Here is a 27868-nt window from a genome sequence, read left to right as displayed (position 1 = left end):
AGGGAGAGAGAGAGAGGGAATATAAATCTTAAGTGGGCTCCACACTCAGCGCGGAGCCCAACACGGGGCTTGGTCCCATGACTGTGGTATCATGACCTGAGCTGAAATCAAGAGTATGGCACTTAATCAACTGAGCCACCCAGGCACCTCCAGGCACTAGTGGTTTTTAAAGCTACTCAGGTGATTATAATGTGCAGAGAGGCTTGAGAAACACTGATTCCAGAACCTTCATCCTGTCCCCAAGGGAGGCTGTGATTACCATCCTTGCGGACTCCAGGGGCTTTTCTGTCCGAAAGAAACGCAGGGTGACCCTTCACACAGGAGTGTTTTGTTATGAAGAAACAAAGGAGGTAGCACTCTGTTGCTTATAAATATAATTTATTACCTGTTTAAAAATTCTTTCTTACATTTTGTACATGTTGGCTGACAGAATAAATGCAGGCAATTTACAAACCAAGGGACTGCAGGAAAAACGGGGAGAGGCAGCAGGGAGAGAGAAGAGGCACACCCAGAGCTGGCATCCCTCACCTTCACCACATAGCGGCATGGTGGACGGGGTGCCCAGAGAGCACTCCTCCACCAGGGGTTTTCTAGAAAAGGAATTGCATAGAAGATACAGCAAGAGGGAACTCCACAACAAAAGAAGTGTTCCGTATCTGAAAAGCCAAAGTTGTGTTGTCGTGTTTCCAAAAGAAAAATGACAAAGCACAAAATCTCAATCCGACACTTCTGCAGTTGAACTGTTCCAAAGGGAACAGCAGGTGGATGACACAGGCTCTTCAACACAGACTGCTGGGGATTTCTCTCTGACAAACACTGCCTGTCTTCTTTAGAAAGAGCGAAGCGGAAGGTCACCAACTTGCTACAGCTCAACGTTAAACTCGGTGAACATGTACAACACTGACACCCAACACACACACAGTGATGATATTCCCTGCAATTGGCTGAATGCATTCTGTCTGGAGGGCGAAGGCTTCGGTACCAATAGCAGATCGAGGGAAGAGTGAGGGGGAGAACGCAAACCACTCAGCTTGTTCTGATTGCTGTCCTCTTTCCCAAGGCCTGGAGGGGTACGCACTTGAACTTAAGCCCCTAGGATTACAGGCGTCATATGAGACTTTAAGAGTATAAAAAGGCAAAGGCATTTTCCACTGGCTGTAGATTTCTTGCTCTTTTAAGCTGTTCTAAAACAGGTTTGTTTTAGCATGGAGAAGATAGCTCACGTCACGATTCTTGGATATTGCCTCACCATCGTGCCTAGGGGCAGAGGTCAATGGCTCAACTCCTAGGCTACCGCTCAGAGATACCGGCCTATGATTCACATTCTGAACTCCAGAAATGAGGGTTACTGCACCCTGGGTCAGCGCCATCAGGCTCAACAGCGGCTCTGATAGCCCCAATTCCAACAGATCTTTGGAATTGAAGGATGACACATAGAATTTGAGAATATTTATAATGGGCCCTGAAGGGTGATGGCCTTCGGCAATTTACAATATTGCCGAGGCACAAATCTCAAATGGCATGCTAAGAGGCTGGTATACAGTACCAAATACTTTGGCTGGTGGGCAGCTGACTGTGTCTCAGGGCAGCTTCCTCGTTGTCTTCTGAACAACTGGTGTACCGGCCACAACTCTTGCGACATTCTGCAGAGATTCCCAACTTTGGATTCTGGAAGATCTCTTCAATCCCCGAGAGTCTAAGTGTACAGCTGGCTGGGAAACAGCCTCTTACCAACAGTGAGTTCTTTACGGTTGCTGGGGTTTGTGTACCAGCACATTTGTGGAGTTCCTGGTGGTTTGTCTTGGTGATGCCTCCCTCAGCCATTCTAAAATCAGTTGAGGAGCATATGTTACATTTGGTTGAATGAGCTCATTAGTATCCCACCACAAATCAATAGGAGGAGGGGACAAGCCTACCGGAAAAGCTGGGAGCCCTGAACTCTCCTGAAGACAGATTTTTTTTTTTTAAGTAGGATTTCTGAAAATGGGGGCAAGCACAAGGCCAGTAAGCCTGAAGGATCAGAAAGTTGTTAGTTCACAGGGAAAGCCTACCCAGTGACATACGTTGCCATTCCCCCCTCCCCCCACCCCTGCCTTTCCAAAATAGCAGGTTTTAGACATGAATTCCGGAAATACTTATGACTCCATTTGGCTAACTTGACCTGTATGGACACAGGTTTAAATTAACATTGGTTGCAATATATTTATTCCCCTTATGACTTATTCCATTGAAAAAATCATTAGAGAATGCAAGGGAAATCTTTGAAAGTGATCATTACAGCCAGAGATTATACAAATATATTTCTTAAGGTAGAGAAACAGCACTTCATTGCACAGAGTCAAAGTTCTAAGGATTTCATTCAACATTAGTTCAACAAGGGTAAAAAAAAACACACAAAAACAAAAAACCCAAAGTGTAATAGTTGGTCCTATGAGGCACTCGGAAGGTAAAAAAAATGTCTTATTACCTTGAGATAATAATAAAAATATTTTCCTTATTGGATCTATAAAATCTAATGCTCATTGACCACTATCATCTTTACAAATAATTGGCTTTAAGCAACAACATTCTGATTCACAAAAACTCCTCTATTCTCAAAGAAGATGGATAAAACCCAGTTTCATTTCAGCTGTTTCCATGGTCATCCCTTCCCTCATTGGCCTTGGACTTGTACTGAGGTCTCTATGTGAAACAGATAACTTGTCCAGAGCAACTGCTCAGCAAAAGCTAAAGAAAACTCACATTCAACTTCAAGACTGAAAATTCAACATGTAAACTTCTTCTACATTCTTTACACTCTCTTGCAGGTCCTTATATAGTTTTTATTTGCTTGACCCCATGGGGGCAGACCATATATTGGCAAAGGCTTGTGAATTCTAGGAAGTTAGTGATCACCTTACTGGCTCCCTTCCTCATACGTGGATGACAGAAGTGGACCGAAAGCATATCTGCTGTGTTCCTGACAGTCATACACATGGGGATACAAAGGACGAGAGCCTCGTTTGCTTCTCTCCAGAAGTAAAAAGTCTTGATTCCACCATCTGAATGCTTACTTTGAAGGTATCTAACTTACATGAGAAATAAATATCTTAAAAAAAATTACAGAGTATCTAATTTCCAGAGTGTCCTAAACTCAGTCTCCATGACTTCTTCCTAAAGAATGGCTCTACTGTTTGAAAGTTAAGAGAGTAATATCTCTAAAATAATAGTACATATGAAAATGGGTAATGGTTTTACAGTTGAGTATTGGACACCTCACCCAAAATATTGCCCTGCCTTTGAAGAAGTCATCTGAGGATGGGGATTTTTTCCTTGTAGCAGAGGTGAGTGTCCACATTGGTGTCCACACAGTTTGTGAAAAGGCTGTTCTCTGTTACATGTTTGTCATCACCCTGTGTCCAGTTACCAGTACTGAATCCAGTTTCTATTCCTTCCAGATCACTCTAAGGAAATCTGAATGAATGTGGTGAGAATAAAATGAAAATGGGATGAGACCTCTGCCTTTAGACACCCACATTCAGCAGAAAGGAATCTTCCTTCCAGTCCTGGTTACCAGTCACAAATCTCCCTTCCTTAGACACAGTTCTGTCATTTGCATATATAAAACTTATTTGTAAGCGGATTCTTCTTACATTTCCAAAAATAAATATTAGAAAACTAATGTAGGAGATTTAAAACATCCAAATCTCAATAAAAAATGTAAATGTTAAACATGACAACTCTTCAAAAACTGTTTTATACAGAGATTTATGTATTTCTATCATTCCTATTACCCCAAACCAACTTGAGACATACCGTGTGTGAAAGAGTTGGTGTACTAGCCTCATAATGACATGGAATTTTTATGGGTGATTTAAGTAAAGAAGTGTGACAATAAGAAAACTATAGATTTGAAGTGAAAATTTACCCACGTGTGTCCTAAAGATCCTGACTGTTTAGCTATTAATTCCCTTTGTCAAACAACTTTAAGTGAATTTTTATGTGACACTAGGATAGATGGCGTTGTGCACCACTAGATGGCACTATGCACAAATGATAGGTTTCTTTTCCCCATTCCAAAGAAGTAATAAGCGCGTCCTTCCTCACAAGCTATATAGAAACCCTAGGAATCAAAGGCAGGACATGTCACATAGAATGATGGAGTGGCTCTCTATGAAATGAACTGTTGAATCTGGACCTTCTAAGTTTGAGAGCAACCTAACTGCTATTATTTTACTCCAAAGGAAAAGGAAATCAGAATTCGTAGGGAAAATTATTGGACATGAATGGTGTGTTGTACGTAAGGGAGTTGCCATTCACTTGATGGGGAACATAGGTTCTATGACAGATGAGTACCTCACTTACAAGGAATCAACCACTCTTTCCTTTCCACTAGGCATGGAAGTTCCTTTGAACATCCTTCAGATTTCTAATTCTTGATTTCCACAGATGACAGCTCCCCAAACCAGTATTGATGAGCAATCTTGAGAAGTTATTTCAAACTGAAGTAATGGACAATAGCAATCTTTTGTCCTCCTCTTTGTAAAAAAATATCTATTTAAAAATCTTTTTACGTAGCATACAGTGTTACTATCTTTTGGTCAAATACGCATTGGTACAAACATTATCCACTGAACTTATTTATTACTGCAATCCCTTCCTTTCACGATAAGTGTAACATGTTTTTATCTATGGTGCAGGGGTGGCCTGAGAGAGACAGGTTATGGAAAATATGCCCCAAACAGAAGATAAGAAACAAAAACGGTGAGAGAAGAGGCTCTATAACAAGGTATCAGTAGTTCCTCAATGATGAGGATGCCTTGAGGAATCTTGGGCATACTAAGAAGTCACCAAAATAGAAGGGAAATATATGGGTAAAGATGGAGGAAAATATCTAAAATGATTTCTAGTTCAATGCCAGTCAGTAACCTCTGTACCTCTAGCCCAAAAGTGAACCACGGCCATGTTTCGAAGGTTCTGATTCATACACATGGGTGCTTGTTGTTCAGTCGTGGCTTGGCTTCTGGGCTATTGACCCTTTATTTCCCACCTGTTGAATGAATGGAGTCCCTGGGTTAAAACCAAGGGCCTGTGATAATTCTCAGGAAATACCATAGTTTACACAAAGTAGTCGTTTGACTACTTTTTGGTTAATTTTTTTTTTAATTTTAAAAACGTTTGATTAAGACAATAATAGAACATAACTTGCAACTAGTCAGGAAGGCAAGTGGTCCCCAAAGAGGAAAGAAAATGATAATAAAGGGATGCCACCTCTTGGTGAGCAGCACAAAGACAAGGCTGGGAAGCATGACAAATAGGTTACAGGTAAGGATCATCCTCTTCAAAGCTGGAACTATTTGGAAGGCATACTGTAGCCTGGGCAAGAGACTAGCTGGCTCTTTATTGATCCAGGTCAGCGTCCAGTGTGGGCCTCAGACTGATGAATGAGACTGGAGACATCACAGGAGAAGTCTAGCATTTTAGAACCTTGAGAATATCTAATACTTCCACCCTTTCATTGGACACGTGAGGAAACTGAGGTCCAGGGAGGTTCAATGACTTTCCCAAGGTAGCACAGCTAGACAATGACAAAGCCAGAATGTGAACTGGTTTTCTGATTGCCAGTTCGGAGGCTGTTCCTCTATGCACACTGCCTCTAAAGTAGACAGAGTATCCTGGGGGAGTCAGTGTGTAATCACATAACTACAATATTCAGTGAACTTTAATAGAGAACGCTTCTCCCAACAAGACTCGGAGGAGAAAGACCTTGCCTGAGCAAGCTGAAAGAAGAGACTGACAAAGCCAGTGAGCACTGACTATCTTTCTGGTGCAGAAGGATGCAAGAAAGATAAAAGGTCAAGGAAGCAAAGCCTTTTAATTAAACTGGTGACCACGCCCACCTTATGTCAGAAGAGTGAAGCAGGTCTAGTCAATATCTAAATACTAACAGTACTGCTAACAAAAACAGAAGCTAAAAGAAAATCCTTTTACTAGAATACCTGTAAATATTCATTAATAATAATAATGATAATAATAATGATACCTTTAAAAAAACACCTCAAATTGCGTATTACAAACACACACGTGGTGAAGAAATGCTTGTTTGTGTGGCTGAACATGAATCACTGTCTTCCCTGCATTGCTACAGCTTTGTTCCCAGAGGGCACCAGATGGGTGCCCTCAAGGAATAAAGAGTCTTAGTTATTTCTCCTTTACACTTAGATTCTCCACCTCCCTGATACAAACAGTAACACTGGTTCTACAAGTTCTAGAAACGGAACACCAATGGAAGGATTATCTGAGACACTTGATGCACACAGTTTGTAGCAAAAGTCTGTGATTTCTCTGTAAATTACTAATCTGAAATAGACACAACAAACCGTCCACAGCTTCAACTTCAAATGATTTAAACAAAAATAGAACGAGCCATGGACAGTGTCCGCATCCCTGTCCAATTTGATGTAAACAACGTTTGTAGAAATTGGGTTTGTTAAGAAAGTTTATCCATATACCTGGATAGCAATAAAAAGCGTTTCCTAGGAAACTGTAAGATCCTGTACCACACAGCATACAGCCCAACTAAGAGGAAAATTAGGTCGATTTCTAAATTCAAGGTACAAATTTACACAATTGTTCTTAACTCCTGTGATGATGTCCGAGTAAAGTGGGCACGTGTATCAGCAGTTGTGTTATGTTTTCCTTCTCTCTCCCGCTTGCAGTCTTGCCTTTGAAACTCATCGGTCTGGGTCCATTCTGGATTTCCTTCTCAACTGTGATGCCCTGGACGGCCACAGACTCCCTGTGCATTGCCGTCCTTCATTTCCAGTCCCAGCACGAGTCAGTACTGCCCTTCCGCTGCTAAAGACACCACTGTCTCATGCCTTCCCATTTCTTCCAGGACAGCCGCCAGCATGCTCAAATTTCCATCTGGGAAGTTCTGTGCTTCCCAGAGATCCAGGATTACGCCAGTCGGGCTCGATTTGGTAGCAAAGTAATTCAAGTACCTGTAATTGGGAATGGGAGAGTGTGCTGAATGGTGAGATTTACAGATCTATTTTCTCTGTACTAAACCCTTCCGTCTCTCCATTTGTCTTTTAAGTATCCGGGTCCCACTGGAGAAGCTGTGGTTTACAGGGAGCCATCCTAAATAACTAGCACATGCTTAATTAGATCAGCCCCAGACAGGAGATGTGATGTTTAACTTTGTTAACCTCAACTCTGAGTAAGATAATTTAAGAGGCGAGATGTCTATGGGTCATATCCTAAACAGGAAATCAAGACACTTATGTTTTCTTTCCAACCCAGGCTCTGATCATCTTTGACAGATCATGCCATGTCTTGTGCTTGGTGGTGATGGCAACATTCCACGAAGAAGGACTCCTGAGGTCTCTTTATAACTCGGTATCAATGCGGTGATTAGCACGTTAATTAACCATCAAGCATCAGCTCTTGTTCAACCGGAGTTGAGGAACAATTACTTTGAGTGGATATATTATTTAGGGCCATTTAGCCCATCAGCTTTGCAAAGTGGATCACAAAACCTGATCCTTATCTTGTCAGATAAGCCCAGGATATCTCTCAACAAGGTGTCTGCGAGACCAAGATGCAAGATGCAAAGAAGCCACTTAATACGGGTTTGCAGAATGACAAAAAGTAAATAGGTAAAAATAAAAGTAAACAGGTGTATGGGTAGAAAACAACAAATGTTGCCCTAAGTCTCATGGGCATCAGCCCCGGTGCTCTGTGTCTAACAGAAACAGGAGCCCAGCCATACCCACCTGTCCAGGTTCAGCTTATGGGCCAGCATCCGCCAGTCATGACCTCTCGTCTGCGGGGCATCCAGGCTGCTACAGAGCTTCTGTCTGATAGGTGGAGGGATGCTGAAAGCGCTGGTCCCGTCACGGTGGTGATGGTGCTCGCTGGGTCCAGCAGAGGCAGATCGATGCCAGTAGGCTCCTGTAGTTCGGGCACAGGAACAACACAGCATTACTTCCAAAGACAAAAGCAATCTCTGTTGAACCAATCGACATAATGCCTTGCTTTGCACAATAAGAAGAGAATGGCCTCTTCCTGGCCAAAAGCCGGGACCTGACCTGGCCGAGAAGAAGAGGTACCTTCTGTGCTGACTTTGCACAGCCTTGAATGTATAGGTTTTCGCTCTGGGCTGGGCTTGGTGGAAGCTCTGGTAGGATTCGATAACAGCCTGTCTCTCATCCTGTTCAGGATGAAAAAGGAGAGAGGACTATCAATCCTCCTAAAGGTTTAGATTTCAAGAGGGGAGAAATGTTCGAAAGGGCAGTTCTTTGTGAATGAACAGATCTGAGATTAGGAGGCTGGGAGTTCAGAGCTTCTAGAAACTGTCTTGACCCTGAGGGGAATGCCTTGGGCAAATGCCCAAGTAAATTCTCTCTCTAACCTCTGCAGAAGAAGAGTCAGTTCTGCTTTTGTTGAATGAAATGGAACACAGCTCTCCTCCAAATGATATCAAATTAAGACTAATTTTTTACAGAAAATGGTGAACACAGTAGATTGCCTTAGGGCAAGCTGCTAATGGCATCCTCCAATTGCTGTACACCCTTATTTTTGTTCAATCTAATTTTAGGAGAGAAAATCATAAATTGGCTCTTAAAATAGTTTCAGCTCATAAAACAGCACAAATGCAAAATCTGAATTTCATCTGCAGGAGAAACTCTAATCATTTTCTGATCACTTCTGCTGGTTAGGAAAGCAAAAGCAAATGTTGCCTGGGAACTATTAAAGCAATAAAAGAAAATCCACTTAATCTACTTTAAATGTCATCTCTCTCTCCCTCTCTCTCTCTCTCTCTCAGAGCAGGTAACTCCTTGGTGTACATAATTAGTTGCTGGAGGATAAACTAGACACAGTTTCAGTCATCATGAAGTCTCTGGTGTCTTGCAGAGTGCTCGGCTCAGGGGGTCAGTGCCACCACTGTCCAGAGCCCCCAAAACTGCTCCTGCCCGGTGGGGATCACCACTGTCTGTGTCCCAGTGTTCAGTGACAGTACGTTCTGTATTCTGGGGCCAACTGCCAAGGCTCACGGCTCGGCTTGTGCAATCCCACTGCACAGGGTCCATCCAGGGACCGGGAGGGTACATGAGAGCAAAACTTTTTTTTTTTTTTTTTTTTTTGCCATAATATACACGGTGGGGTTGGCTGCCATCACAGTATTTGGCCTCAAAACCCCCAAACTGACAAACGGAGACTGAGGATTCCATTTGCTCCTCTGTGCTCATTCCAGCACATGTCAGTTAAAAGACTGGTATGAATGAAACACATTAGCAACAAATGGGATTTGGGGTCCCCCAGTGAAGACGCGACTTGTAGATCTTTCCCCACATCTAACAGAGTTCCTTCCAAGGGACCCTGAAGACAGAGGAATCCTGACCTCAAGGGCACAGGACTTAAACAAAGGAGAGCAGAAGAATGACCCAGGGGCAGGTGATGGTGTTTATCAATGCATTTGTGTTGGGGATTTCTGAACCAAAGGACTTCAACACTCGTATCAGGCAAAAATGATGTATGTATGGGTTGGGAGGTGGAGGGGAAGAGAAATCACGTGGTATTTCCACAGCTTAGTGCCATCACCCGTGCTGAGATCCTGCTTGCTTCCTATCTGGACAGTAACAACAGAGCCTAGAAGGAAATGCCGCATATCCCCAGGTATGACTATCCCTTGCTGGCAGTGAAGATTAAATTTGCGCCTGAAGCAACAAGGAGTATGCTCTGTGTAGCTCAGACTTGCTTCCCCAGAGAGTATGCTTGCTGTTGGCCACATCTCCTTACTGATTACCTGTGGTCTATGCCAGACTAATCTTCCCAAAGTGCCATGCGGATGTTTCTCCCTTTTCTCTCTTATTAAAAAGCCTTAAATGCTCTTCCTACCACATGGAGTCCCGCAGTGAGGGATATCTGTGCCACCCCCCTTGGGTGGTATGAGGCCTGAGGGGCGATGCCTGCATAGTACGGGTCCAGGCCTGACATGCAGTAGGGGCCCCATCCTCCTGTTCTCCCACCACTTCACAGTCTGACCCGGTCTCAGGTTGCCTGGACAGAACTCAAACTCTCCTCAGACTGGACCACTCACTCTTCCTAGTGCCTTTTTAAAGGATGGACCTCTGATAGTTCTGCCCTTTCCCTTACTCTTTGCTGGGCAAATCCCTCAAAGTCTGGACCCAAACACACGTTGGGGTGCCTCCCCTGAACAAACCCACCGAAAGTCACCAACCTGGGACCTCTTGCAGCACCCTTCCCGGTCCACACATCTGCTCTGGGCATGTTGGCCATATTTATGTGTTATTTCTTTTGATTCCTTAAATTTCTTGGAGACGAGGGTATTTTTGTCATCCTCAGAATCCCCCTGGTACTCAGCACAGTGCCCTGCACACAGATGCTCCTCAATTCAAATTTGGTGAAATGAGAGAAAACACCTTTCCTCGTACAGAAAGGGGATAAAGGCCCATCCCACAGAGATCCCGACAGAGGCCCAACCCACAGAGTAGTGTGTTATGCAACCTTCCAGGTAAATGTGGCTAGTAATACGGCTCTTCTCACTGTTAATTCCTGAAGTAAAGGCCAGGTAAAGGCAGGCATGCCTCTCGGGAGGGTTTGTTCATGTATTCTTGTTGTCAACCTTTTCCTGATGAGTAAAAACTGTTACCACTTCATGTGGGCCTTCCAAGTCTGAGTCACCAGCCCCGTCTGCTGTGCCTATTTATTTCTGCATGGATGAAATTAGTCCAATAGGGCACAATTTTTTTGTGTCTCTTCCCAGATGGCTGACACCAGCCTTGGAGGTAAAAGAAAAATATACATCTATACTTCCATTCCCATTTCTTCTAGTAACTTCAGTTGTTATTAGTTCTTCCTTTACTTCCAGGTAAGAGTAGAGTTTACTCTTATGGAATGCTTATTACAATAACCATTTATGATATTGGTACCATCTGTCTCTGATGTTATGATTCCCTTAGTTAGACATACGATTTTTCAACATTAGCCAAACAGCTGCTGTGGGTGACGGCACACATTTTCAGTACTGGGCGGTGGAAATAACGTTCCACTCCCATACTCTGACTCTTCTTCCTAAAGCCACTTAAAAAAAAAAAAATTCCTGGGGTGCCTGGTTGGCTCAGTCAGGTGAGCATCTGCCTCTTGATTTCAGCCCAGGTCACAATCCCAGGGGCGTGGGATTGAGCCCCGTGTCGGGCTCCACACTGAGCATGGAGCCTGCTTGACATACTTTCTCTCCCTCTGCCCCCTCCCCCATTTGTGCCCTCACTTTCTTAAAACAAAACAAAACAAAACAAAACAACAGCAACTAGATTTTCCTAATGATTGTTTAAACGGGTTCTAGAAAACTGAAGAGTAAGTGCATGAGATGAGTACAGCAGATGTACACAAAGATTATTCTAGCAAATGTAGGAAATTATAACTGTTACTATTATCTGGAAATCTGTTAGTAAAACAATTGACTAATACTGCCTCCTCAAGTTCCACCTTTTTCAGGGTTGAAAGCTATGAACTAAAGCAAGGTATGAAAAACCAGCCTGGGAACATAAGCTATCTCCTTTACCCTGAGAACTAATATTTATTTATTTACTTATTGAGATTTATTTTCCATTCATTTCTTTTTACAGTGGCTGGCGGAGGTTTTATTTTATTATTTTGATAAAAAGGGAATCTAAAGTTTAATTTGATGACAGATGCCACAGCTTGCAAAGGCAGAGTTTACTCAAGAATTCAGTGATCCTAATAGCATTGGTGGGAGCAGTAATGGTGAACATCAACTGAACATGTGCTGTAAGCCAAGTTCTGTTCAGTGCACTTACTACCATTCACTCGTTCCATTCTCACAACAGACCCCAAACTTCATGCTATTATTATATCAATTTACATAGGAGGAAACTGAGGCAAGAGGGGTTAAGTAATGGCCCATATCCCCATGGAACTGTCCATTTGGGAATTTCCTACCAGAGGTCTTTGCGTACAGCTACAACTAAATGGAAGGTCTGAAGAGTCTTTAAATTTCCCTCTCTTCTCTACACTACTTTTTCCTCTGGTGTTGAAGGATAGCATCCCTGTTCTTACTCTGCCCATATCCCTCTTAAAAAAAAAAAAAAAAAGAAAGAAAGAAAAAGTTAAACCTTTAATTACTTACATTTGGGCATGCATTCATGCCCATACTTTTACTCTTTCAGACATTTTCATTAAACCCCATCTCTGTGAGACTAAAGACTTTGTCTCTCCTTCAGGAATCTCTGGCCAAAGCACCCAGTGAAGAACAACTGTCTGGCTCTTGACATCACCATGGTCTATGTCAAGCACAGCCTGGTCTCCCTGGGGGGCAACAGGTCCTTTCTGACTAGACAGGCCAAGGGCTATGGCTTTATAAATGACTGCTGGTGACTGCCTTGAGTGGTGGGTGGCTGGGGGGCGGGGGCAGCACATTCCTGGCAAGTCAGCTCATTCTTGGAAGATAGCACTTTGGAACTACAACCCCAGCCCACCTGCCAGCTAGCCGTGTGACCCTAGGAAGGAGCCCTGTGCGGGAGAAAGGCACCACAAATGGTGCCTTTTCTCTGTTTGGTTACGGTTTGTCAGTCACAGTGTACCCCTACTTGGGGCTTTTGATGAGGATAGGGGGCTCAGGGCTCTCCAGATCAATTGTTCAGAGCCGAGCCTTGCTCCTCAACATCAGTACCCAGCCCCACGCGTCTGTCCCCCTCTGTGGGCCGCATGCACCCGCATTCAAATGCTAACCACGGCGGTGGGACTCAGTGACCCAGAAGTAAAAGCAGCAGAGTGCCCCATAATACCCAAAGTCATCTGACTCCAGTCATTTCTGACCCTCCCTTGGTTAAATGCGCTTGTGCGTCACGCGCGGGCAAAGGCCTCCGAAGCCACAGAAGGGATGGCCTCTCTGAGCTGACCGCCACCAAGTTGCAAAAGAAATCACCTTTCCTCTACGTTGGCACAAGGAAAGTCCTTAAGTTGGGCTTACACTATGCAAAACTCTTTTCCCAGCGTGGGGCTGGCGGCCCTGGGGGAGGGGCGCGCCAACAGCTCTCTTTCACTGGCGGCCATGCCTCGTCCAGCTTTTCATCAGGCCGCGAACGTTCGCACTGAACTGAAAGCAGGCATCAAAGGAGCAGACCTCCTCGCCCCCCTCCCAAATTCCGCGGCCTTTGTTGTCCCTGGAGCTGGGCGGTTATTGAACTCTGCAGACCCGCTGGGCCCGGAAAGTGAAAACACCCTCCGGAGCCAGCAGGGGTGGTGCTGTGTGCCTGGGAGATCGGGCCTGCGCACCGGAGGGCCGGGCGGTTGCCATGGCGCCCTGACACCGAGATCATTCCTTATGAATGTCACCGGGGTCTGTGACTAAAGTTGTTTATGAGTCAAAAGTCTCCCGAAACTACAGCAGGAAGTGATGGCCGAGGCCGGGCAGGCTGTGGGAAAGGAGGCTGGAGCATCCCGGAGCGGACGGACTCCCCCCTCCTCGGTTTGCTATGGAAGACAGCCCTCAAATGCAACATGGAGCGCGCCACACGGCGCAGGGCCACATTTCATTCGTCACCGCGCGTGACACCGCGAGGGAGAAGCCGTCTTTTAAATCACAGGCCGTCCCGCTGTAGTTTTAAAAATACGACAGTCCTGCGCTTTGTGGTTCAGCAAGCAGCGCGGGGCTGGGCTCCTCGAGGCCCCAGGAAATGTTGCCTTCTGACCATTTGCCTGATTCCTTTTCCTTTGTTCCTCCAGGGTGCAGGGTTTCTACTGTTCAAAAGGAGGACGGGGAGAGTATGGCGCTCCGAGGGGACGCTCTGGGAAAAGTTACTCCGTGTACACGCTGCTTAAATTAAACCTTACACTTGAAATTCAGATCTGTTGTAAAAAGTTAGAACACGATCCTTAAATGCATGTCACTAAATATAAAAGCCTTCTTTCTCCAAAAGGATTTCCTATTATATTCTTTTATATCTCTGGCTCCCTGTGTTCATTAAAAATAGTATTCTATTAATAAATAGGACCTACAGGAAGCTTCTCAGGACTTCCCACATGGCCTATGCTGAGATACCTTTATCCTCCACACCCCCTCTCCCTCCGAAGGTCGTTCTTTCCCCTGATTTCAGAGGCAGCCAAGAAAGAGCTTCTTACCTCTGACACGGTGCAGTTTAGCTGGAAGATCTGCCCTTCTCCTTCCACCTGTCGCACGCAGAGCTTGCAAACCAGTTCCACTGTGTTCAGGCTGAATCTTTCCAAGGTGAAAGTGCAGTGGAGGTTTCTTTGAGACCCACTCCATATATGATAAAAAGGAATTTCCTAAAGGGTATACAAACGTTAACCACCAGTGAGGGGCTAATACCAAAAGCGACTCTCAGACACTGCACGGCCAAGTCCTTTTCTCAGGATTACAAGTGACCTTATTTCACCCTCACAACAGGCTTAGGGGTAGGGACACTCCAACCCGCTTTTCAGATGAAAAAACTGAGGCCCAGAGATGTTAAATCTGCCACCCTCCAATCCCACAGCTAGTAAGTGGCAGAGTTGAGATATGAACCCAGGGGGTCAGCCTCCAGAATCCATTTACCTAACCAGTCTGCACTTCTCTGTCATTTACAAAAGAAGCCATTGTAAGTGATTTTTCAAAAGTTTAGCAATTCCCAAAATAAAACCTACACACTCCAGTCATTGCTCATTAAAAGGAATCCCTGCCGTGGTATTCTGGAGAAAAGCAAAGAAAGTCTAAAGGGTAAAGCACTGATCTAGTTCGCTTTCATGCCTATATGCCCCCTCTGCACAGGACAGGGGGGAAAGTCAGAACTCACTGCAAGTGGGAAACTGTGGGCTGCCGATTAGCTGCCAGAGAAAATCCTTGGCCTAAAAAGCATCAAGCCTCTAACAGACATAAATTTTCTAAAATTCTAGACCACCTTAAAGAGCCCATCCTAGAATCTTGTTCCCATAAAGGAAAGAAAAGGTTGATACGTTTAAAAAAAAAAAAAAAAAGGTGGGGTGAAGTGGGGGTGGGGGGAGAACAATGGTGGTTAAGAACTAAGGCTCTGGAGCCAAATTCAGTACAAATGCGAACACTCTCCCCTTGCCTATTTGGTGACGTGGGGTAAGATAATCTTTCCGTGCCTCAGTTTCCTTATCTGTGAAAAGGTAAGCGAAAGAGTAGCCTAATCATAGACCTACTGGGGTTGAATGAGATAAACCAAAGTGCAGGAGTGTCTGGAAGATGTTACAAGTTCAGCCAGTTTAAGGCTTAGCTTGAACTAATAGCAGATTATCATTATTATTAAAATAGTATTTTCCATTATGATTGCACAAAGGATACAGTTCATAAAAGGGAAATATTTCTGGGGTTTTATGGCAGTTGCAAAATAAGAGAGAGAAGAAAGCAAAGGAAGATATTTAATGAGAAAGTCAAAAGCCTGATCCCTCTACCAAGTGCTGAGTTATACGGAAGGGTGTGGTATGCACCCCTTATGAAAGCTTCAGGCTGTTAGCAAGCTAAGAAATTTGTTTCCCACAGTTTATATTTAAGTACTAGATATATGAGACTAAGAATGAACTAGAAACCTTCCCTTCACTCTTAGTATGTTTACTGACTTGTATCAGTAAGTCGCACCCAGCTTAGCTGCAGTGCTGGGGTGTGGGATTGGATTTGTGTGCATGTAGACACGAATTCACAGATTATCCAAGTGTGCCTGCATCTCCTGGGACTGGGTATGAGGCTAGAGATTGCATTGCACAGCCTCCTGGGAGCTCGGGCTCAGAGATGCGGGGGTACGGGGGCAGTGAACAACCCTTGGAGAGGCCTCTGCTTTCCCCATGTATCCATGCAGTGAGATTTTGGACCAGTATTTTTATGCTATTATTTAATAAAATCCTGACCACATTTTATTTTCAGGTGCTATTTCCACTTCCAAATTGGTGTTCCTTCCAAGTTTTCAATGTAAATGTATTTTCCTAGCAAGGCTGAGGCTTAATTTGTGTCACATGTGATAACACGGTTCTTCTGTTTTTCCTTATGAAGACATTTTTGAGACTGTTCTGGTCAGTTCGATGTTAGCATTTATTCTGAAAATGAATTGAAATGATGGACTTGGAAGTCCTTTTTACTAAAAATAGAACAATAACAGTACAATTATTTGAAGGAGAAATATGAAAAAAATTCTTTCAAATATTCTATAATATTTTTCAAAAATCCTAAACTCGAAACCATTTTAGAGAAACAACTACCGATGCAGGATTAATTTCAAGAGAGGAATATCTGATTTCTAAATAACTTTGGACCTTTTTCCTTTTTTAAAAATGTTTACTTATGTATTTTTGAGAGATGGAGAGAGAGAGAGAGAGAGAGAGAGAGAGAACGAACCCCAAGCAGGCTCAGCACTGTCAGCACTGAGCCCAATGCGGGCTTGAACTCAGGAACCATGAGGTCATGACCTGAACCGAAACCAAGAGTCAGACAACCAACTGAGCCACCCAGGCACCCCTAGACTTCTTTCTTGGAGCTGTCTCCAGTCCTTTGGTTCAGCCTGGGAACCTTACCTGATATTTTGCCAGTAATTTGCTTTTCCAGAGGGAATGGGTGATATCGTGAATCGACAGGCGCAGGTTGTGGGTGCTGCCTTTAAAATGAAGAGCCTTAGGTTCTTCTAGGAGCTGTCCTCCCATCTGTCTCTCAAGCTGCAATACCTCCTACAATGACATGTCCAAAGTCAAAAGCAAATTACTGAATCGTATGCCTTCTGCTGGCCGGCCGTCTCATCAAATGCGTAATGTTTCCTCACCGGGCCGCCCCCACACCACAACCAACTGGTACAGACTCCCTCTTCTACAGCCTGGAGACCCTCCAATTGAAGCCCCTGCCAGTTTGTTTGTGACTGGATCCACCTGACCATCAACAATCTACATCATATGCTGTGAAGCAAATTCAGTACAGGCTGCATTTTCCAATGGACGAGTGGAAGATTTAATCAAATCCTGGAAAACAACAATCAGAGCCCCAAATGGGAAGAACTCCAAATGAAAGAAAAAAAGAGGTAGGAATATAGATAAACAGTTGAAGTAAGTGGATTTTCAATGAACTTTTAGGGCAAAGGGCAACCCCCTAGAAAACAAACCCGTGTCTTGGACCTGGTAAAACCAGCCAACAAGTAAAGACCTGGAATTCATTTTGGGCATTTTTTCGATTTTTTATAGTTTCTTTACGTACAGAAATAATAACATTTTTTGCTTAAAATTATCCATCGCACACTTCTTGATCATCAAAAATATATATACTCATTATATGTCCTATTAGAGGAAAATATACTAATACAAATTAGGAAAGTCTGTCAGCACCGAATATTGAACTAAAGAGTTACTCAAAGTTGAAAAACAATGACCTCATCTTTCAAGAACCGCGGCTGATCAAAAAATTTGCTAAGTAACTTTACTTATGCTATAAAGATGTAACATGAAGACAAATTCTAAATCTACTTCCATTCCTCAAACAAGCTAATGGGAGTTAACGAAGCATTTCCAAGTACAGCTGCAATTATCCAAACAGCAGCAAACCATAAGTTACCAATGAACAAAATATCCCGAGTCTCCGTGGTTGGAACCATCCTGTGTACTTTGCTTCCCTCACGCTTTAAAAGTTTTAGTGACACACATATGTAGGCAATTTGTGATCTTTCTTCCTTCCTTCCTTTCTTTCAGGGTTCAGGAAAATAATGGATTTTATAAAAATATAAATGCAAACCACTAACTTATTTTTTTGGTGACATTTCAGTTGAAAGCATGGGGTTCAAGAACACAGGCGCTCATTCAGGTCCTTCTACACGCACCTATCAGGCACCTACCGGGGTACCAAGCACAGATGGGTCACAGTGGAAAATTGTGAGGATGGGAACCAGATTGCCCGGAAATACATCCACGTTGCATTTGTTGAATGAATTCTAACCCATGCACATGGAGCCCCATAAGTGCAGAGCTTACCAACATCATTGATTAGCTGTAAATAGCTCATTTCTAGCTGCTTCTTAGTGGTTCTGAGCATCCATCATCTTTGAGCCAGGCCACTATTCTGAACAATGCAAGCTGCTGAAAGGTCCTCTAAGATGTAGGAAATACTAGGATCGTGTGGAAAATGGTCTCAGACATGGGTTCCTCTAATTAGTGTTTAATGGAAGAGAAGAGGCAACAGCATGTTGACAGAGAGACGAGCATGGTCCAGCTGCTTCAGAATATTTACATTTAGAGTATTCCACCTTGCTGACTGATGAGTAGCTATTACTTGTGACAGGAGTCTGAGCAGTCGGCCAACTCTCAACCGGTCAAACTTCTACCAGGACACATATGTTGTGCCCTGGCTCTGCTGCACCCACAGCTCGGCGGGCTCCGAGGGTCCCCACTGAGCCACACCAACCCACCCAACCCAGCACTGCACACACGTTCCTCGTGGAACACTTCACCCTCCATTCCTCCACAATAATCTGGCCATGTGGAAATGAAGACGAATGAGAAAAGTGAGGGTTAATTGCAGTTTCTTCTGCTTCGGCAGCAAGGCATAATGAGCTTATGTTGATCATGTTCGGTGTCTAGTTAGCATAATAGGGAAAGCTGATGTTCCCAGTGAACCTGGCACCTGACAAATTCTAAAGCTAAAATGATGTTTGTTTATAAGCCGTTAGAAGAAAAGAAACATAATTAGAAATCTTTGAGATTACAGTCATGCCAATCAATCAGTTCTAGCTTCTTTCCAGTACACCCTAATTACCTCATCAAGACGTCTAAAGAGCAATCGATAGTAATTATCTGATTACTATAGATCTTCATTAAGTCCAAATTATCTCCCTGGGATGTCTAAAAGAAGATGCATTGTATTCTGGGAGGAAATTGTACCCAACAATGTATAATCCACACCCCATTCCTACAATCAACATAGATTGCCAGAGGATATGGAGAACATTATCAGTTTTCTTGGCGGGGGAGGACCATTGAAAAAAACCTCAACTGCCTATTGGCCATGACCTTGGAGTCAAGAAATCTAATACCACATTTGAATGCAAAGTCTGGGTTGGAGTCAGCCCAAGAATAAGGCTCAGTCCTTGGTTTCTTTGGCCTTGACCTCAAAAGTCATGTTGAGTGTTCTCACTAGTGGGAAAAGACTGGGCTGGCTTGAGCCTTTCCCCCTCCTCCTCCTTCCTCTTCTTCTTCTTCTTTTTTGAGAGAAAGTATCAAGTCAAATGCCATTTTAAAGATAACAGAGCCAAAGAACACATCTCTACATTCTTAAGCTCTTTGATACAAACAAAGCTGCTGACCTCTCTGGGAGGAACCTAACTTTTTTGTCCTCTTTGATTACGCATGAACCCTGGTGAAAGATAAACTACCCATCGCAATGTACTCATGCTTAAAGCAGAGGCCTCTCTGACAAGAGACTGCTGGCTCTTCACTGCTACCTCTGGGAGAAATTGGCCCTGGAATAAATGATTCAGTAAGGAATATCCTTACCAACCTTAAATTTAATGTTCCCTGAAACGTAGCAACTGATATCACACTCAGCATGTTTGACTTCAAGGAAACGTAACAAAATAGAGGAGAAGACAAGAACCAAAGCACAAATTGAAAATATCAAAATGTGAGTTAAAGATATTGTATTCAATAAATAAAACAAGTCTTTGGAAACTAAAATCATCTACAACTACATGAGTCAGAGATGACTTAACACATAGAGCAAATCCCATATACAGCTGACCCTTGAGCAACACAGATTTGAACTTCAGGTGTTCTCTTATCGATTTTGGGGGGGACAAATGATGAACAGTACTGTAAATGTATTTTCTCTTATGATTTTCTTAATAACATTTTCTTTTCTCTAGCTCACTTTATTGTAAGAATACAGTATGGAAAGCACATAACATACAAAATATGTGTTAATCGCCATTCATGTTACTGGTAAGGCTTCCAGTCAACAGTAGTTAACTTTTGGGGGAGTCAAAAGTTATATGCAGATTTTCAGTTGCACAGGGGTGTTTCCCATTGCTCTCATATTGTTCAAGGGTCAACTACATAAATTTTGTATCAGAGGGAGAAGAAGCAAGCCCACTTGATACAATGGTCAGGCTTGTGTTCCTATTGTTAAGGTCTTAAGTGTTATAATTTCAGATGTATGACATAGCAGATTGCGGTTAAAAATATGCTGTAACTTGTATTTCAAAAAGCTTGATTTTCTGCATTCCTTCTGCATGAAATCATTTTGTTATATATATGATACACATAAGTAAGATGACATAAAAATAACAAATGTACGAATCAATAAGATATAGCTTTAGAGTTAAATGCTTTCCTCTCCTTAATCTTCCTGAGAGCATTCATTCAACATCAGTCAAACACACATGCCCTGCCGGGAAGCATGTCAGGCTCTGGGGCACACAGATGAGCCAGTCCCCGACCCTGCCTTATACCACTCACGGCGGGGAGACTGCTATGTAATTGTGTAACCCTAACGGCTGTTGCTTAGCTCTAAGACAGCTTCCAGACTGGATCACAGGTTAGGGTATTTGGATCTCAGGTTGCTTTTGGATCACAGGTTAGGGTATTTCACCCACCTTAAAAGAGAGCAAGAACAAAATATATTTAAGGTCAAAAGATTTAGTTAGACTTAAGAAAAATACAGTGACCTTGGAAAGAAATGCCATACTAGGAATTAGGATCATCTAGGCTCTTTGCTCTCAGAGATCTAAATGTCATCTTCTTTTGCAAAGGTCGTCCCCCGCTCTTAGCAGCACTCCACCTCGGGGCCTTATTTTGGCCCTGGGTGACCACCTGTTGCTTTAATGAGCTTGCTCTAAGAGAAGAGGTCACTTTCTGACTTCTTCGTCACTTCTGTCTCCACCCTGCAACTTGAAAAGACTCTCTCAGGAGTCAGTTATTGGCAGAGGTGTCTCTAGCCCATCTCTCTGCGGGAACACACGCAAGACCCCAGTCGTAAAGGCACCAGGAGCAGGCCCCTGTGCGTGTGAGTCCGTGCCCACCGGGATCTGAGCAGTCCTGCAGGATGGCTCCTTCCTCAGCTCCGTGGCTGCCCAGCGCAGGCTCTTCAGTGGCCCTGAGTGAGGGCTCTATTGATTCAGGGGGCCTGTGAGGGATCGCTCGAAAGGCAGGGACACGAGATTCCACAGTAGAAACAAGCGGCTTGCACAATAACCAATTAAACCAAGACATTATCCATGCCAAGCTATTAGCCTGGGCCACTTAAGAGCCACAATAAATCTAAGCTGTTTTAAAGGCCTGTGCGTACGTACAAAGGGAGCACCTCTGGCCTGTACCCAGAGCTCTCCCAGGCTCTTAGCCTTGAGGATCAGCTCTCATTAAGGCCTCACTGGGCAAAGGGAGTGGAAGGAGCCTTACAGCTCCCACACTCTGGTTTTCCTAACCCCAGAATTTTTTGTGCGGCATTATTGCTGGGGTTAGACCACATCTGCCTCCAGGCCACTTGAGTGTCAGTCTCTCAAGGAGCTCACAGGAGAGCCCCCAGGCGACAGAGCTGCTGGCACTGGAGATACTTGAAGCACTTGTTTAAGAATGTGAGAAGTCTCTGCCCGAGGGGACTTTTTGCCAGGAACTGTGTGCAGTGCTGGGGCCCTGGCTCTGCTCCCCACACTCTGTGCTCACCCTCCTCTCACTCAGAAACCTGCCTCTTCTCTCCCCAAGGCTCCCAACCATCCATACCCTCTCCTTTGTTGGAGACACTTGTTTTAGCTTCCAGTTCCTCAAGAAGTGCCATTAGCCATTAGCTCCCCCACCCCTCTCTGTTTTCCCACCTTGCCCTCCTGGCCCTCCTTTCCTTTATTAGAAATCTTATCAGCTAGAGAAAGGAGGAAGCAAATGATTAAACTCGAAGCTCCTATAACGCATTAACATTTCTTCTGGAAGAAAGAAGGTTGGAAGGAGGTTAAATCAAGGCTTTGTTTTATGTTGTCTGGCTTTGTTCTCTGTATTGTGGGGCTGTGATTTGTCTGTGCACTCTTTACTCTTGGAAACAGAAAGCCTTGAATTGGCTGTGCTTAGTGCTGCCGAGGAAGCTCCGGGACGGTGGCGCTGGGAACCCGAGCACGTAAGCCTTCTACTCCCCAGGTTTTCAGCCCTGGTTGGCCGTGCCACTCTGCAGACAGGGACCCGCACTCCACGTTCTGTCCCCGGCACCCGACCAAGCACTGGAGACTGTGTTGTGCAGTTCAAGACCCGTGCATCGCCTTCACCACGTTTGCATCGCGTGGGCCAGGGGTCTCGAGGCCCAAACCCAGCAGACCTGCAGCCTGCCCATGCGCTAAACCTCAGAAGACCAACCCTCAAGGGTCGTGCTGGCTTGTGTTTGAGAAAAAAAATCACATCTCCGTTCAGACTTCGTGGAACCTGCCTTGCTCCTGTTAATTCTTGAATTCCTTGTGAAGACCTGCCCTTGTCATCGGGGATGAGAAATTCCTCTTTTTGCTACTGAGGCTTTCTCCGCGGTCGCCCCCACAGCTGTGGGCCTGCGTGCTTCCCAGGCAGAGGCCACAGAGAGCGGCTGTCCTTCTCTGCTGTGCCCTGTCAGCTTTTCGGCCAAGCTGCTCTCTGTTCCCACGTGCTGACTGCTCCTCTGGCCTGCGGGCCTCTGGCTGCGGAGCCCAGTGGGGCACATCCAAGTGTCGGCCACCTCTCCCACCTGCTCGGGTCACCACCGCCTCACTTTGCCACCTATTCTTCCTGCGCTCACACCAGGGTGCCGCGCTCCCCCCACTGAGTTTGTCTGCCGTACTTCATCCCTCATAATAACGAGGCTGGACTCCCATGACCATGTGCAAACATTTCCCGTCAAGTCACTTGGTTTCCAGGGCTCTGCTTGCTGCTCCCGCAGCTGCCGCTGCCACGAATGCTTGGTCTGAGCTGCCACTTCCAGCCTGCCCAGTCAGGGCACCTTGTGACACTTTTAAAGCAAAACACCAGAGTGTGGCACACAAGGAAGTGATGGTGTCCCTTGTCTACCTCTGGGCGTACCTCTAAGGAAAAGGTGATCTCTCACATCTCCGTAATTAGCAATAGAACTTTTTAGGTTGTTCTAGAGCCTCTGAAGTCATCTTGTATTCCTTTGCACCACTGAACATGTTATTCTTTGATTTCTACATTAGTTCCTATTTTTGCAGTAAGAAATTACCATAAACCCAAATGACTCTAAACAACACACATTTATTACTTTACAGTTGTGTAGATCCAAAGTCTGACCACCAGACCCACTGAGCTAAAAAGTCAAGGTGTTGGTAAGGCTGCCTTCCTTTTTGGAAGCTCTAGGGGAGAATTTGCTTTTTTGTCTTTTCTACCTTCCAGAGATTGACTACATTCTTTGGCTCAGGATCCTCTTCCTCCATTTTCAAAGTCACCACTGGCACATTTCTCTGGTCTCTCCTTCATGGTTATAGCTCCCTTCAACTGTAGCTGAGAGAAGTTTTCCACTTTAAAAAAATTTTTTTTTTTTTAAATATTTTATTTATTGGAGCACCTGGGTGTCTCAGTCAGTTAAGCATCTTACTTGGGCTCAGGTCATGATCTCAGGGTTGGTGAGTCCAAGTCCCATGTCAAGCTCTGTGCTGACAACTCAGAGCTTGGAGCCTGCTTCACATTCTGTGTGAATTCTGTGTGAATTCTGCCCCTCCCTTGTTCATGCTCCGTCTCTCTCTCTCAATAATAAATAAACCATTTAAAAAATTTTAATGGTTTATTATTTTTTGAGGGAGAGAGAGCACGAGTGGGGGAGGGGCAGAGAGACGGAAACAAAAGATCCTAAGCAGGCTCTGTGCTGACAGTGGCAAGCCCAGCGGGGCTCAAACTCACAAACCTAACTCACAAACCTTGAGATCATGACCTGAGTCGAAGTCGGACACTCAGCTGACTGAGCCATTCATTCAGGTGCCCCCTAAAGTTCCCCACTTTTAAGCGCCGTGTAATTAGATTAGACCCACCCAGAAAATCCAGGATAATCTCTTCCTCTTGAAGTTCATACCCTTAATCATATTTGTGAAGTCCCTTTAGCCATGTAAGGTAACATATTTATAGGTTCTGAATATTGTGTACAGGTATCTTTGGGGGCCTTTATACTGCCTATAATGACTTTTATCTTCTCTCTCTTTTCTTTCTCTTTCTCAAAAAATAAATTCAATGTGGCAGGTCATTTCCAAAATATATGATAGGGCCAGGGCCCAGTCTCATGAGAAGGTAATTAAGATTCAGTAAATTTAGATTCACCCAAAAGATCCCTGTCCCTAATGGCTGACCAAATAGCTTGATGACAAACCTGAAACTCACCCCACAATTACATCATGATTAGATTTAATATCTTCACTGAGCCATTATCTTTAAAATACCGTTATATCCAGATGCCCATCTAGGGATAATGAACATCATCAAATATCTGTTTTGTGCTAGGAAATTTAATAACTTTGATCTCCTTGAATCTTGTAAAGGTGCCTGATGTACAGCAAATGACTGTTAAAGAGGTCAAGTTCAATGACCAGAGCCACAGACCTGAGGAAGGGCAGAACCAAGAGGCTTAGCCAGACTCACCCAAGTTTCCCTACCACACCACATTTCCTTCCATACACTTAGCAGAAAGAAAAAAAAAAAAAAGGAAAAAGGAAAAACACATTTGTAACCTTATTACATTTTCTGGTATTATCTAATACTTGTGTTACATGTATAAATATATTAATTTAATTGCATAGGCCAGCATCCTGAAAGTATAAACATGGGTCATGTTCGTTTTGAGGTTGTTTGAGGGAACCGAAAGAAAAGAGAAGGCTAATGGGGTCAATTCAACAGAGGGCCAGCCTTCATAAGGCCAGAAGAGACAGGCTTGAGGTGTTCTGGGTTGTGCGGGGTCACAGCTGCAGTGGAGGGGGCGTCAGAAGGACAGTGGAAGGCACCAGGTTCCAGGATGAAAACAAAAGCTTTTCCAGGATAGTGTCTCCAACTGCAGCCCAAGATACTGAGTATCGCATAGCCCTCGACTAGATTTCCTACTTCTTTTCATTTTCAGTATCTTTCATTTTCTCTTCTTTTCCACATGAGAGTTCACAGAGTTTCTATACTAGATCGCAGCCTGAATCGGGGTATGTGAAAGCTGAAGAAATCCCAAGAGTCTATGCCAAATGACTACATGAAGCGAGCAGCTTATGTTAATTTACATATTTGGTCAGAAATTCATTTGTCAAATACATTTGTCAGAAATTCCAGAAGCATCATATGTGGCCCATAAGGTATACAAATAACTCTTCTTTTAGGTTCTGAATCTCAGGGTTTAGTATAAATCTCTCAGAAATTGTATTTTCAGAATTGTAATTCAGGACAGTGGGACAGAAATGACTTATTTCCACATAGTTGTGGACTTCTCCGTGTTTTAAAACTTACCCAAATATCATCTTGTTCTCTATTATTTTCTGGTCTTTTAAGAAAAAAATTTTAATGTTTATTTATATTTGAGAAAGACAGAGAGTGCAAATGGGGGAGGGGCAGAAAGAGAGGGAGACACAGAATCTGAAGCAGCTCTAGGCTCTGAGCTGTCAGCACAGAGCCTGACATGGGGCTCGAACCCACAAACCGTGAGATCATGACCTGAGCCAGAGTCAGATGCTTAACAGACTAAGCCACCCAGGTGCCCCTAATTTCTGGTCTTTTGATATGAGGATTTAAGTCTTTGTAAATAATGGGAGGAAAACACCAATATCATTACTTTCATCACATGAAGAGGAGGGAAACAGAAAAACTGATCTGTGGCCCAACTCAATCTTTACAATAGACGGGACCTCTCTGTGTAGGCACAGAATTGCCTCTAAGCCATTTTCACAGTTCATAGCATCTTTGTCTCTCTACATGAATTCAACCAGCACATTGCTCTCCCTGTTCCTTTGAGCACTTGCACGGGAGAAAAATCCACCTGAAAGGTACATGAAAGAACCCCCTGTCTCCCAGCAGCCTTGACTTTTACTCTGGCACTCACCTCTAGCATCCTGATTCTCAGCAATGCTTCTGAATTGTTAAACACAGCTTTTAAGCTTCAGGTGACCATTTCTGCTGTGGGCTTAACAAAACTCAAGGAAATTGTCACCAAGGCTACCGAACTCAAAGAGCTAGGTGGGGACATGAAAGGATGCATCAGGGTTGCTTGAGACTGACTGATGTGGTGGTCTCCTTTTTTTTTTTTTTTTTTTTTTTTTTTTTGCTCCCCATCCACATAGACAGTATAAGCACATATGAGAAGAGAGTGGGAACTAATATTCTAGATATGTTCACTTCCAGACATCCAGCTACAGTTTTCTCTAATAGCTCTCCAGACTGTAGAGTTCTGAACCCCTGAGAATGTCCTCCGCTGAGCTCCCTCTCTGACCCAGTCCAACATTCTGGGAGGGCTTCTGCCGTTCAGGAGAAATCCCCAGCACACAGTGGTAGCTATAAGAAAATACCAAGTCTGGGGAGACCCACTTTCGGGCACCATTTGCTGCACTGGAGATGGACGGGGGTAGAGGAGTTGGATTAAAGCACAAACAAGGAAGCAGAGCTCCTTTTCATCAGAACCCAGATGGGATAAAGAGAGGTTGAAATAAAAGGTTTGAAGAGGAAAGGACAGGAGCTAAGGGAGTGTCCCTTGAGTGGTGCAGTAGGAGTCGGGTCACTGCAAAGGACGGAGGGGTTGCCATATAATCAGGGACTTGGAGAGAGCAGGGAAGACTTGGAAGAAGCGCTATGTGAAAAGTGGTGAGTCAAGAAGGGATAAATGAAAGGAGTGTGGACAAGAAGAAAGGGAAAGCTTAGGGCAGCCATCTTGAGAGTAGCAGAGACTCAAGCAGAAATCTATCATTTTCAGAGCAACTCAACAACCTGGAAGGAGAACGGGAGGGCTTGTTCAGGGGCAGTCATCTTTAGCTGTGGAATCAGAAAAATCTACTATAGCTCCAGCTGGCAAGAGATTTAGAGTGAAGGTGAGTTCCCTGGAGATCTGGGTAAGAACAGAGGAGGGTCTGTGAACCAGGCCACCAGAGGAGTTTGAGGGAGGTCTTCCTTAAGAATCAAAGGTGGCCTGCATGCCCTTTGTGTTCGAGAGATGGAAGGTCAGATATTGTGGTCAGAAACATGGAGCTTCGCAGGTGGGGATCTTGGCAGGTGGAGATGTTAATGAGGGTGAAATCCACAGCATGCCTAAACCTGCGGACAGATAATGTGGGATGATGTCAAGGTTACCAGAATAACTTTGGGCAAAAAACTGTGATTAGTGGTGACTTTGAATCTGAGAGATTGATAGGAATAAAATGAGTGGGAAGAAAGACCATGAGGCAGGTACTGCTAGGCTGGAGATAGGTACCAGGAGATTGGGGGCTAGGGAACTGAAATAGGTCATGAGTAACAGAGTAACAGAATGAGAATAGCAGTAGAAAAAGTCAACCCTGAGAGCAGAACAATGCCCCAGAAGTGATCATGGGGTAGGAGAAGTACTGGAACTCTTCCTTTATGCCTTGTGGTTACTTAGAGGGTGTGGTCTTCACCATGGAGATTATGAGGGATGCCATGTGACGGGGAAGATCCAGTTGCCCTTAATGTGAGTAGGTGAAGGAAGAGTATAGAGGATGATTGAAAGGGTGTAGGAGAGTTTGTTCTTAGGAGGATTAAAGTTCCACAAAGATCCATGGAAGTGTTTAGGATAATAGTTCTTAATCTTGGCCGCACAACAGAATAACCCAGGGAGTGTTAAAAGAAAAACCCCAATACCCAGACCAATTAGATCAGAGCCTTTGGGTTGGGACCCCAGAGCGAGTCTTTTTTTTTTTTTTTTTTTTTTTTAGTGTATTTC

General features: G+C 44.1%; 1 protein-coding gene across 1 annotated transcript in view; it reads right to left on the bottom strand.

The window, feature by feature from the left end:
• Window positions 1-361: 361 nt before the first annotated feature.
• UNC5C (unc-5 netrin receptor C) overlaps window positions 362-27868 on the bottom strand; it is a 357267-nt gene continuing 329760 nt past the window's right edge. Inside the window, 5 exon segments of the mRNA XM_043572041.1 lie at window positions 362-6983; window positions 7758-7869; window positions 7872-7935; window positions 14149-14313; window positions 16552-16701. Of these exon segments, the coding sequence (XP_043427976.1) occupies window positions 6818-6983; window positions 7758-7869; window positions 7872-7935; window positions 14149-14313; window positions 16552-16701 (657 nt within the window). The 3' untranslated portion in view covers window positions 362-6817.

The sequence above is a fragment of the Prionailurus bengalensis genome, chromosome B1, assembly GCF_016509475.1.
Source record: "Prionailurus bengalensis isolate Pbe53 chromosome B1, Fcat_Pben_1.1_paternal_pri, whole genome shotgun sequence".
Classification (NCBI taxonomy): domain Eukaryota; kingdom Metazoa; phylum Chordata; class Mammalia; order Carnivora; family Felidae; genus Prionailurus; species Prionailurus bengalensis.
This window is presented reverse-complemented; position numbering and strand designations above follow the sequence as displayed.